General features: G+C 37.0%; 1 protein-coding gene across 4 annotated transcripts; it reads left to right on the top strand.

The window, feature by feature from the left end:
- The first annotated feature begins 1467 nt into the window (after positions 1-1467).
- LOC131020063 (homeobox-leucine zipper protein ATHB-6-like) lies at positions 1468-3392 on the top strand. 4 transcript variants are annotated; one of them, XM_057948707.1, is made up of 2 exons: positions 1468-1653; positions 2763-3392. In XM_057948707.1, the coding sequence occupies exons 1-2, from the start codon at positions 1513-1515 to the stop codon at positions 3390-3392; spliced, it is 771 nt and encodes a 256-aa protein (XP_057804690.1). In that variant the 5' UTR covers positions 1468-1512. The 4 variants fall into 4 exon arrangements, with proteins under 4 accessions (XP_057804690.1, XP_057804689.1, XP_057804688.1 ...); XM_057948706.1 differs by having other exon boundaries at positions 1468-1680; XM_057948705.1 differs by having other exon boundaries at positions 1468-1680; positions 2760-3392.
- Positions 3393-12033: the final 8641 nt, after the last annotated feature.

Below are 12033 nucleotides of genomic sequence, written 5' to 3'. Positions count from 1 at the left end.
TCCGCAGCATTTCCTCATCAACATGTGCAACTTTATGTTTGTCAAAATCTCTTTTGAATTATGGGATTGCACCTCGGACAATATGAAAGGAGGCACTATCTTGCTTGAAGGACAACGTCATCTCTGTCTTCCACCTCTCTATCATAGCAAGCACTTCCTTGATCAAAGCAATTCGGACGATGGCTTCATTCTCCTTGGCTTAAGCATCAAGAAGAAAATACTCAATCTTCTCGAACCGTTGTGCAGAATTCTCCCAACTTCGTGAGATGCCAAACATAACAACAACCTCACTCAAACCAGATTCAAACAATCCCAGGCCTGAGCGCACCCAAGACCTGTCAAAGAATTGAATCATCTGGCATTGAGGTCGGCTATGCATCGACAAATTCACTTCTCTCCAAGCTAAAGTTGAATCCGCTCGTGGAGTTGAAACACATGTTCACCAGACATAATAGAATACCATTGAGTCATCGAGCCTGCTCAGATGCACGCAGATAGAAGATGTAACCAGCAATCTTCAAAGGGTGTACTCACAATGGCCCAGATCCGAGCGCACCCGAAATCTGATTAAAAGCCAATTGAGCCACCTGAAGTGCAAAGTAAACATCACTCAAATAAGGATTTGGCAGGAAATAGGTTGGCTGCTGTCATATTTTGATGAACTCTCTGAGGATGATCTTTAGTCAGGCTGATGGAGATGTCAATAGATTCCGAACTTTGCAAATACTCAAAGCATCTCGTTTGGGGCAAAATCTTCCATGAAGTTGGTTAATGAGACTACGCCAGTCTTGAACATGACCCCCCAATATTGTCATCGCCAAATTCTCATCGCTATTAACTGCAAGGAAAAAACATAAGCAATATTCAAAAACTTGGGAATTTACTTGTAAAAAAAAAAAAAAAAAAAAAAAAAAAAAAAACGAAAATTGGGCTTGACTTATGTTGGACCTAATTATAAGGAAAATGGGCCAAATAATAAAGGCCCATCAGTCATCTCTCTCTCTCCACTCACATTCACTGAGAAAGACCAACGCACTCATCAACAAATGTAGAAAATCAGAACCCTTAATTGCCCCATAAATTCAAAGGGCCTTGGAAATTTTTGTTTTTGTTCTGCGTCATGAGCAAAGAGAAAGAGAAGCCGGAGCCTCTGGATTTCTTTATTTGGACAGTTGAGGATGTTGGCCTGTGGTTGGAAGAAATAAATCTTGGTAACTATCGCGAAATATTCAAAGAAAATGGTGTCAATGGAGAGTATTTGGAAGGGATGTCAATGTTTACAACTGAACAGATCCTCCGGTTCATACGAAAGTGCCACATGAAATGGGGGGATTTTATAACATTGTGCAAGGAGCTATGCCCGGTGCCGTCTCCTTCACGCCATCCACCTCACGCCACTGTCCACCCAAAATCTGCCCACTGCCGCCAGCCTCTTCCCGTTGCCGGCGCCACGTTTTCTGCAGCGATCAAAGAACGAAGAGACTCAGCAACTTTGATTCCTTGGGTGGTTTGATGTCCATCTGTCCCAACGCTACAGAGGAAGAAAGCAATAATCCGATGTACGCGAGGGAGTTCCAGACGATGCTGGAGGGTTTGGAGGAGGAGGAATCGGGGCACGTGTCAGAGAAGAAACGGAGATTGAGCGTGGATCAGGTCAAGGCATTGGAGAAGAATTTCGAGGTCGAGAATAAGCTTGAGCCAGATCCGAGCGCACCCGAAATCTGATTAAAAGCCAATTGAGCCACCTGAAGTGCAAAGTAAACATCACTCAAATAAGGATTTGGCAGGAAATAGGTTGGCTGCTGTCATATTTTGATGAACTCTCTGAGGATGATCTTTAGTCAGGCTGATGGAGATGTCAATAGATTCCGAACTTTGCAAATACTCAAAGCATCTCGTTTGGGGCAAAATCTTCCATGAAGTTGGTTAATGAGACTACGCCAGTCTTGAACATGACCCCCCAATATTGTCATCGCCAAATTCTCATCGCTATTAACTGCAAGGAAAAAACATAAGCAATATTCAAAAACTTGGGAATTTACTTGTAAAAAAAAAAAAAAAAAAAAAAAAAAAAAAACGAAAATTGGGCTTGACTTATGTTGGACCTAATTATAAGGAAAATGGGCCAAATAATAAAGGCCCATCAGTCATCTCTCTCTCTCCACTCACATTCACTGAGAAAGACCAACGCACTCATCAACAAATGTAGAAAATCAGAACCCTTAATTGCCCCATAAATTCAAAGGGCCTTGGAAATTTTTGTTTTTGTTCTGCGTCATGAGCAAAGAGAAAGAGAAGCCGGAGCCTCTGGATTTCTTTATTTGGACAGTTGAGGATGTTGGCCTGTGGTTGGAAGAAATAAATCTTGGTAACTATCGCGAAATATTCAAAGAAAATGGTGTCAATGGAGAGTATTTGGAAGGGATGTCAATGTTTACAACTGAACAGATCCTCCGGTTCATACGAAAGTGCCACATGAAATGGGGGGATTTTATAACATTGTGCAAGGAGCTATGCCCGGTGCCGTCTCCTTCACGCCATCCACCTCACGCCACTGTCCACCCAAAATCTGCCCACTGCCGCCAGCCTCTTCCCGTTGCCGGCGCCACGTTTTCTGCAGCGATCAAAGAACGAAGAGACTCAGCAACTTTGATTCCTTGGGTGGTTTGATGTCCATCTGTCCCAACGCTACAGAGGAAGAAAGCAATAATCCGATGTACGCGAGGGAGTTCCAGACGATGCTGGAGGGTTTGGAGGAGGAGGAATCGGGGCACGTGTCAGAGAAGAAACGGAGATTGAGCGTGGATCAGGTCAAGGCATTGGAGAAGAATTTCGAGGTCGAGAATAAGCTTGAGCCGGAGAGGAAAGTTAAGCTGGCTCAGGAGCTCGGTCTGCAGCCGCGCCAGGTCGCCGTCTGGTTCCAGAACCGCCGCGCGCGCTGGAAGACCAAACAGTTGGAGAGAGACTACAGCGGCCTCAAGGCCAGCTACGACGGCCTCAAGCTCAACTTCGAGAGGCTCCAACGCGACAATGAATCTCTACTCAAAGAGATTCGCGAGCTCAAATCGAAGCTCAACGGAGACGACGAGGAGAAGACGAGACTCGAAAGCGAGATCGGCGACGCGGTTCTCAGGCGAGCTGGCGCGGCCGAAGAGCGCGGACGTGGACGTGGACTACCACGTGCAGAGGGTGAACATAAGCTCGCTGACGTCGATGTCGGCGAAGTCAAGGAGGAGGATATTCATGTTCGGGCCGGTGAAATTCAAGCCAGAGATGGAGCTGGGCGCTATCAAGCACAGGCAGGCCAAGCTAGCGGAGAAGCCCACTGCCCCGGAGAAGGACGTGCCCTCGCAGCCCGAGCCCGAGCCGGAAAAGGTAGCGACGCCGACTGAAATAGAAGGGCTGTTAATGGAAGACAAGCTACAGCTAACTCTATCAAAGATGGCGACAATAAAGAAGAAAGAAAGAGAGATGGATTTCTTTGAAGGAGATTGCTTCTAATGCTATTGCTACAAAGAAAGGAAAAAGTGAAGAGTGGTGTTGCTGTTCACAAGAGACTAGAGGCTTTATTTATATATAAGCAAGGGAAAGTTCAGTGGTGCAAATGATAGCTGGCAATAGCTAAGCATGGTATATGCGCATGAATTAAAAGTTGTTGGAAAAGAGAAATAGTGGTACAAAAATGGTGGAGTTCCAGCTATGAAAAGGCCATCAAACAAGCTGTTAAACATTGAGCATACTATATTAAATGTTACGAATACTACACCCGGGCTGGTATGCAGGAGATGGCTAAAAAAAAAAAAAAAAAAAAAAAAAAAAAAAACAAAAACAAAAAAAAAACAAAAAAAAAGTAATGCTGTCATGAGGAAAAGAAAATGGCGCGAAAAGTAGCCAAAAGAAGAATTCAACCTTGCAGTAGCCAACAAGTTCTCAAAATAAAGCTGCTGGTGAAAATCATTGGCCATAAAAGTGGACGGCTGAGATTAAGAGACAAAAAGTGATCAAAACAAAATTAAATCGGAAGTTGCCATTTCGAAAATGGGTTTAAGGAAATTTATGTGGTTTGGGCTTAGAAATGTATTAGCCCATACATTTGGTTTAAACTGAAACATGGTCTCAAATATATATTGACCAAAAGTGTTGGTTGCTCACTTCAAAAAGTAATTAAGCAATTAATTATTTAATTGCTAAAATTGCGAAATTGGACAAAAATCAAAAAGCAAATTCAAGAAAATGAAAAACTCCTAAATACGAGTATAAACTATTTATAAATCCAAAGAAATTCAAGAACTCCTAAATACGAGTATAAACTATTTATAAATCCAAAGAAATTCAAGAACTCCTAAATACGAGTATAAACTATTTATAAATCCAAAGAAATTCAAGCACTCCTAAATACGAGTATAAACTATTTAAAATCCCAAAATCAAATGAAGAACTCCTAAATACGAGTATAAACTATTTACAAATTCAAATTCAAATTGAAGCACTCCTAAATACGAGTATAAACTATTTACAAATTCAAATTCAAATTCAAGAACTCCTAAATACGAGTATAAACTATTTGCAAATTCGAAAAAATTCAAATTCAAATCAAGAACTCCTCGATAAGAGTTTAAACTATCAGAAATAAATTTCGAGACTCGTCTATTACCAAAGACATTTCGTCCATAAACAAGTCTCGATGGGGCAATTTGTAGACAATTAAATTGTCGTCGAATTAAATCGTGCCACGTATAAATTCATGAATTAAATATTCAATTATATTTTCTATTTTATTAAATGGGATTTTATTCCTAATTAAATAGATATATATGATTAATATTTAATATAATGAATTAATGGGCTTATTGGCCACCTAAGGCCCAAGGCCCATACATGGAGGCCCAAAGCCCATAAAGCCCATGAAGCCCATCTCTAAAATCTATAAATAGAGGTGTTGGGGTGCTCATTATCACAACATGAAGGAACGGAAGATCGAAGAGTATAAAGAATTCTCTCTAGTATCGCAAGTTGAAAGAGGCGAAGAATTGGAGAGTTCAAGTATTCTTCCAAGTATTCAAGTATCTTGAAGAATTCTATCTAACGTTCAAGTCTCCTTCAAATCTTCAATCGTTTGAGTATTCAAATCTTCAAGTATCCTTCGAATCTTCAAGTATTTGAGCATTCAAATCTTCAAGTATCCTTCAAAATCTTCAAGTATTCAAGTATCTTCAAATCTTCAAGTATTCTTCAAGTATCTTCAAGTGATCAAACCTTCAAATCTTCAAGTGATCAAGGCGTTCTTACAAATTCCAAGAACGATCTTCCTCAAATCAAATCAACCAAGTCCCAAAGCTTCAAGGCGTTCTTACAAATTTCTAAGGACGTTCTTCTCAAATCAAATCAAGTTCAACGTTCAATCCAAAATCATGACTTAAGTCCTTTGGATCGGCGTCATCAAAACAAGTATTTCAAGAACCTTCGAATTTGTTCAAGAATCAAATGGAAGAGAAGAATCAGAGGATTAACTAGAGATTGCAACCCGCATAAATCTATCTTCAAATTCTATCAAATTATCTTTGTAAAGCATTTTGTATTTTATCAAATTGAAATACAAAAATTTGTGTTTACACTATAAATACGCCAACTTTCGCCGATTTTGAATTTAGATATGAGCTTGAAAATCTGCCTGACAATACATAACCTTCGCACCCATTTTAATTTTTGGCCCGAAAAAATTTTCCGGCGAAATACGTGGCATATCCGACGTGTTCAATTCTTATCTGACATGTTTAGTTATAGTGTTGACATGGCTTTTATTGACAAAAAAACGGCCTCGTTTTGTATACTAAGGCTAGACCTGCAACATTAGTTTCATTTCCAAATTAGGGCTACGACCAAAAACTGAAACTTTGAAGAATTATCGAGGAAGGACGAAGATGGCGGAAAGGTAAGTAAAGTTATATATTTTGTATGAAATTTACTGAATTGGGTGTGTGAATTTGTTGATTTAGCTGAGTTTTTTTTTTTCTATTTTTGAATTTGCAGTGCTTTTAGATTGTTTATACAACATGGTGGTCGATTTAATCTAATTAACAATGGGGGTGAAGCGTATTATGGTGGAAAAACCGAGTGTCGTAGTGGGCTAGATACTGATTTCTTTGGCTACTTCGATTTAGTTGAAGAAATCAAGAAATTAGGTTATGAGTCATTTGAACACATTTGGTGTAAGGATATTGATGGGAGTTCTTTTAGCTTAGTTGAGGACGACACTGATGTCCTTGCTATGTTAAGTCAGATGACTCCAACTCGTAGATATGTTAGAGTATATGTTGAGGGCTGTAAAAGAGCTGCATTGACAATTTCAGAGGGTGGTAATATGGTTATTGAGAATGAAAATGGGGATAACTTGGACACACCATATGAGGCTAGCCCTGAAGTGCAACGGCCTACAAAAAAGTCTAAGGGAAAGGGGAAGGTTCAGGAGAAGAGTAAGGTTAAAGAGAAAGTTGTAGAGACAGTGAAGGAGACTATCAATGAAAAAGTGAGGGAGAAATCAAGTGATAAGCATGTTGAGAGGATTACTAAGAAGGTGAGTGAAAGCATAGATGAGCTTATGACTGAAAATATTACAGAGAAGGTCAATGAAAAGGAGACTGAAAAGGTTAGTGAGAAGGACACAAATAGAGTAACTGAATCAGAGAGGGCCGAATTGTGTAGAGAAGAGAGTGAAGAAGAATTATTTCTTTTCTCTCATTTCCTACTTGATCCTTACTCATTCCGCATTTTTACTACAAATGAGGGATAATATTATCACACCGTTTTTGGAGGGATAATATTATCCATTCTTTGTAGTAAAAATGAGGAATGAGTAAGGGTCAAGTAGTAAATATTATCACACCATTTTTTTGTTTACATTCGAAATTTTCAATTAACATTAGCTATGGTGGTAAATTTGTTACCAATTGTGTTGTGGAGGAAGTTTCCACCTTAGGATACCCTTAGATCCTGATAGGTTAGGTTATTTTAGTTTAATGTATGAAATTAAGAGTATTGGAATATATATATTCTTTGACTAGACTCTCATATAGGCTATAAACAAACCAAATCGCTCGCACACTATTTGAAGCTTGGCTCGAAAAATGCTCGTTCAAGTTCGTTTAGAGAAGTTCGATAAATAAACAAACCAAACTTGAGCTTGATAGTATTCTACTCGTTAGCTCGAAAATATTCGTTAAGTTATTCAACTTGAAAATATAAATTATTATTAGGTACAACTTCTATTTATTTACTAAAATTAATAATAATTATATAAATTAAATCTCTAATTAACACTTCTTCTTAAGTTGTTATAAGAAAATAATTAATATATTTATTATTTTGAATGAAATAATTTGTTTTAAAAGAAAGTAATCAATATTTTGAATATAAATATAAATTTAGAAAGTTCGTATAGGCTCGATTAAGTTCGTGAGACTCAAAGTATTCGATAAATAAAGTTTGGGATTCGACTCGATACTAAACAAATCAAACTTGAACACACCACTAGTCGGTTTGGCTCGGTTCGATTACACTACTGTATATAGGATCCCAAATATATATATATATATATATATATATATATATATATATATATATATATATAGGGGTGCGCTATTCAATGAACTGCTCTTAATCTATAAAATAAGACTAATTTATAATCGTAGATCATATGGGACTTAACGGCTGGGATTCATTTTTTTGACTAATCTATAGTTCATTAAATAAATTAAAAAATTCATACAAATTTAAGGTTGAAGGGTATTATTGACATATGCTCTTGACCTTCCATGTCTACAATCACACGGTTCCGATTATCACTCCAATTAATTATGGAAGTTAAGATTTGAAATGATTGACCCTCGGTTTCTGCAGATAGATCTCAACAATATCTCATACAAAGTCTGATTTTTTATTAGTATTCATTTAATTTCTAAAAGTTGTTGTCTGAATTAAGTTCTTTTATGTCTGAATTAAATTTCATTTGCTTATGAACCACTATATTGTGTGTGAATAAGATTAACAATTGTTGACTTTATTTTAGCTAACACATAATTCTAATGAATTTTCTTTGCGTGATGTATGAATTTAGGTATAATATATATACATAATTCTAACGGCTGGGAGTATTTTTTTGGCAGAGGTGATCTAGTGTTGTGCATGGAGTATATAAATGAATTATAGAACATTGTAGTATGAACTAAAACCAGTGTAGTATGAATTTTTACTTGTGTGCGAGGACTAAGTCTGAATTTTTCCTAGTATGCATTTTATTTCTAAAAGTTGTTGTATGTACATTTAGTTATTATAATATGAATTTCTCTAATTGATGTATGAATTTTGGAATAATAGCAGTGTATTATTTATTTATGTTTGCACAGATGATCTGGTGTTGTGTATGGTGTACAGAAATGATTATCCAATTTTATCGTCTAAACTATAAAAATTCATAGTGTGTTCTTGAACTCCAATTCTATTTTTTTTTCTTAGATTTGCTATTGGACGTGATAAATATTGAGTATTATAGTTATGGAATGCTATAATGACATAAACGTGATCCCTTGATTTAGGGAGAAGATAGTTATATTAAAAATGGTAAATTACTTTCTTATCCTCATCCATAAATCTGTATTAAATACCCATAATATATATCACCAAAATCTGTCCGTCCATTTAATTCAAATCAAGGGCCTATCTTTAGTCTTATTTTATAGATTAAGATTGGTTTTTATTTTAGCGCAACCCTATATATATATATATATATATATATATATATGGAAGGGCTAAAATAAGAGCATTTCTTAAGATATAAAATAAGAATAATTTTCAGCCCTTAGATCATCAAGATATACGGTTGATTCGTAATCCTGTTGGATGAATTTATGGTCCTGAGTTCGAATCCCAAAGGTAGCAAAAATTTATTTTTCATAATTCATACCTTTATACATCGAATTCATATGTGTTCTACATAAAATTCATACATTAAAAATTGCTCTTATTTCTTATTTTAAGATGTGCTCTCATGGTAGCCCACCCCTATATATATATGGACATAGAAGGAAATAAAGAAGTAATGGCCATGTTGGATGTTACGTTCTAAAATGTTGGTATTGGCTTATGTTGAAGGGGGAAACAATTAGAAGACCTCACTGAGGGAGATGTGTTTGGTGGTGGGTAGGTTAGATGTAGGTGGAGTTGTAGATAATGATGCAGCTATAGATGCTAGTAAACATGAAGGTGATCGGATACATGATGCTGAGGTTGGGGATATGGCATGAGATGGTGAGGCTAAAATGGTAGTTGATGGATTGAGTGTTGGCGAGAGTGAAAATAGTGAAGATGAATATTTAACCCTGATGGTGTGGATTCTGGTGTTAGTCTAGATGACCTAGACTACATTTATGATGATGAATTTGCACGCTAGGTTAATTTGAAACATCTTAGTAATTTATTTGACTTAGCTTATGTAGCAGATATAATTAATGACTTTGATATTGGTGTTGAACCTATTTATGAGTATGAGGAGTTAGATGGTGATGTGCATTCATCTTAGACAAATGAGCATGGTGATGGTGAGCGACATAGAAAAAAGAGAGTAATTTATGATCCTAAATGTAATCATGGGGACTCACAGATTGTTCTGGGCATGCAATTCCAAGATTGGTTGGAATGTAGAAGTGCGTTGACTACAATGGCTATAAAAACATGGCGGTTTATCCACTTTAGAAAAGTCACTAAGAAATTATGTTTAGTGTTTTGTCGTGTTTGTGTCATTGTCTATTATTAGTTTGGTCATATTTTATTGTAAAAGTTGTGTAGAGTAGTGGTGATTTTGTGTTAATTTGAGCTTAATGGTTAATTGTGATGCTTTAGGTGTTAAATGAAGAATGTCGATGTTAAAGCATTTGAAGATTGTGAAGTAAGCTCACAATGATGCAAAAGAGAGTGCTTGAGCCTTGCTAACCATGGCTCACAATGAATCGGGGGTGATTAGAAGAAGTTTGGAAAGAGGAGGCAGTGAGCCGCGGCGCACTAGTCAACCGGGTTGACTGTTTGAAGGAAAATGGGCAGAATGTGAAGTGAGCTGCGGTGCACTAGTCAACTGGGCTGACCCTGACAGTTTTATGACGGGATTTCTCATAAGTAGGGCGGTTTTTAGAGATAAAATGATATCTTTTTCACTTAGAACTTCCATCATCTTCCCTTTTTGAAGCAAGAACAATAGGAGAACTTTAGTTTATCATTTGATTTCACTTTCTTTACACATTGGAACGGATTTGCACTTTGAATTTCACAATTATTTATTTATTTTTCTTCTTTGTTTTAATTCCATGGTTTACTTTTCCTCCTACTTTTATTTTTACAGCATGTTGAACTAATTTCCATAATCTAGGGTTGGAGATTCAATTGGGTTTAATTGATTTGCTTGTGATGTATTGATGCACTTTATCCGATTCAATTGTTTGATATTCGATTTAGCAATTGATCACTGCTTGATTGTGTTTGCAACATGTGAGATCGAGAGAAGAAGTTGTTGCTTGACCATGGTTGAATTGGAATTAAACTTAATCGGAAACATGTAGTCTAATAATTGATGAATTCATGTGATTTAATTAGCGTAGACTCGTACTTGAATGTGAAAACTATGGTTTTAGCACCTACGTCTGGAGAATTTTGTGAGTTTATTAATTGTGCATGATCTTCATTTGTTTATTGATTTCCCAAGAAGATGATCCGTCGCCCTAGAATCTTTAATCCTTGAATTTCCGTTTGTTTTATTATCTAGAATTTATTTCTCGTTGTTTTAGATACATACTTGATCATTTGAAAATTGGTTAGAATGTTTAGGTGTTTTTGTTTTTACGTGTTTAATATATAGATAATTAGCCCTGCTAAGTCTTTCTCGTGGAATACGACTTGGGTCAACTTGTCACTCTACGATTGACCTCGTTCTCTTGCGAGCAATCTAGAGAGTATACTTTAGGTTGAACATTTAGCTAAGTGTAATTCACTATGTCCTTGGAGAGTATTTGCTAGTCTGGTAAGAAAAGATGAGACTTTCATGGTTAACGAGTATGGGGTGATCATACCTGTACTAAAGAGACAAAGAATAAACTGATGAGCAACAAATAAATATCTAAGAGATACCCGAATGTGTTTAGGGTAACATATGACTTGAGTGTTAAGGAGTTGAGGAATGACATCCTTGTTAGGTTTTGTTAGGTCCTGAGGGTCTCGAATAGGTGTATGGGGGGGGGGAATACACCTATGGGCTATTTTTTAACAATCCTCAATCAGAGGGATCTCAGTCAGAGATCAAAACGAAACTTTGCATGCAAACAAAGACACCTGTTTTACTGAAATCAATTTTGACCAAACAGGGTTGACGACTGATACTGAAAGCTCTTCAGTAAAGAGTTATCAGTTAAGTTGCTGGAACTTAACTGATGCAAGTAAGGGCTTCAGTCGAGTTTGCTAAAACAGAGATGATAACACTCTTCCTGACTATCAGAAGATAGATCAGTCAGACTGATATCATACGCAGCGGAAATTAAACTTAGTTTCGTAATAGCCTCGGTGGAGCAAGTTGTTGGTTATGGTTTCTCTTTGCAGTTAGTCAGTGTTCAGTTTATCAATTGAAATAACACAAGTAAGAATGTAAAACAGAAAGTTGTAAACAACACAGAAACTTTTACGTGGTTCGAAAAAACCCTTTCCTACATCCACGGTTGGTTGATCAGACCAACAATCCACTCCGCAAGTGCTTAACAGGTGCACTGCAAACCAAACTGTGTGCTTGTTCGGGGAGGTTTGAACGAGTGCCAACTATACTTACAAAGAACAAGTTCTTTGAAGCAAGTTTGACCTTTGGCTTCTGGGTGAACAGAGTTTTGCCTAAGGTCTAAGAGAATGTATGTAATCAGCAGTGATTGATTTTGGCTTTGGAATTCTCTTCTTCGATTCAAGCTTTGGGGATTTTAAGCTTAAGGCTGAGTAGCAATTTCGGCAGAG

Source organism: Salvia miltiorrhiza, chromosome 4 (genome assembly GCF_028751815.1).
Source record: "Salvia miltiorrhiza cultivar Shanhuang (shh) chromosome 4, IMPLAD_Smil_shh, whole genome shotgun sequence".
In the NCBI taxonomy this organism is placed as follows: domain Eukaryota; kingdom Viridiplantae; phylum Streptophyta; class Magnoliopsida; order Lamiales; family Lamiaceae; genus Salvia; species Salvia miltiorrhiza.
Note: the sequence above shows the minus strand (reverse complement) of the source record. Positions and strands in the feature narration are given on the sequence as shown.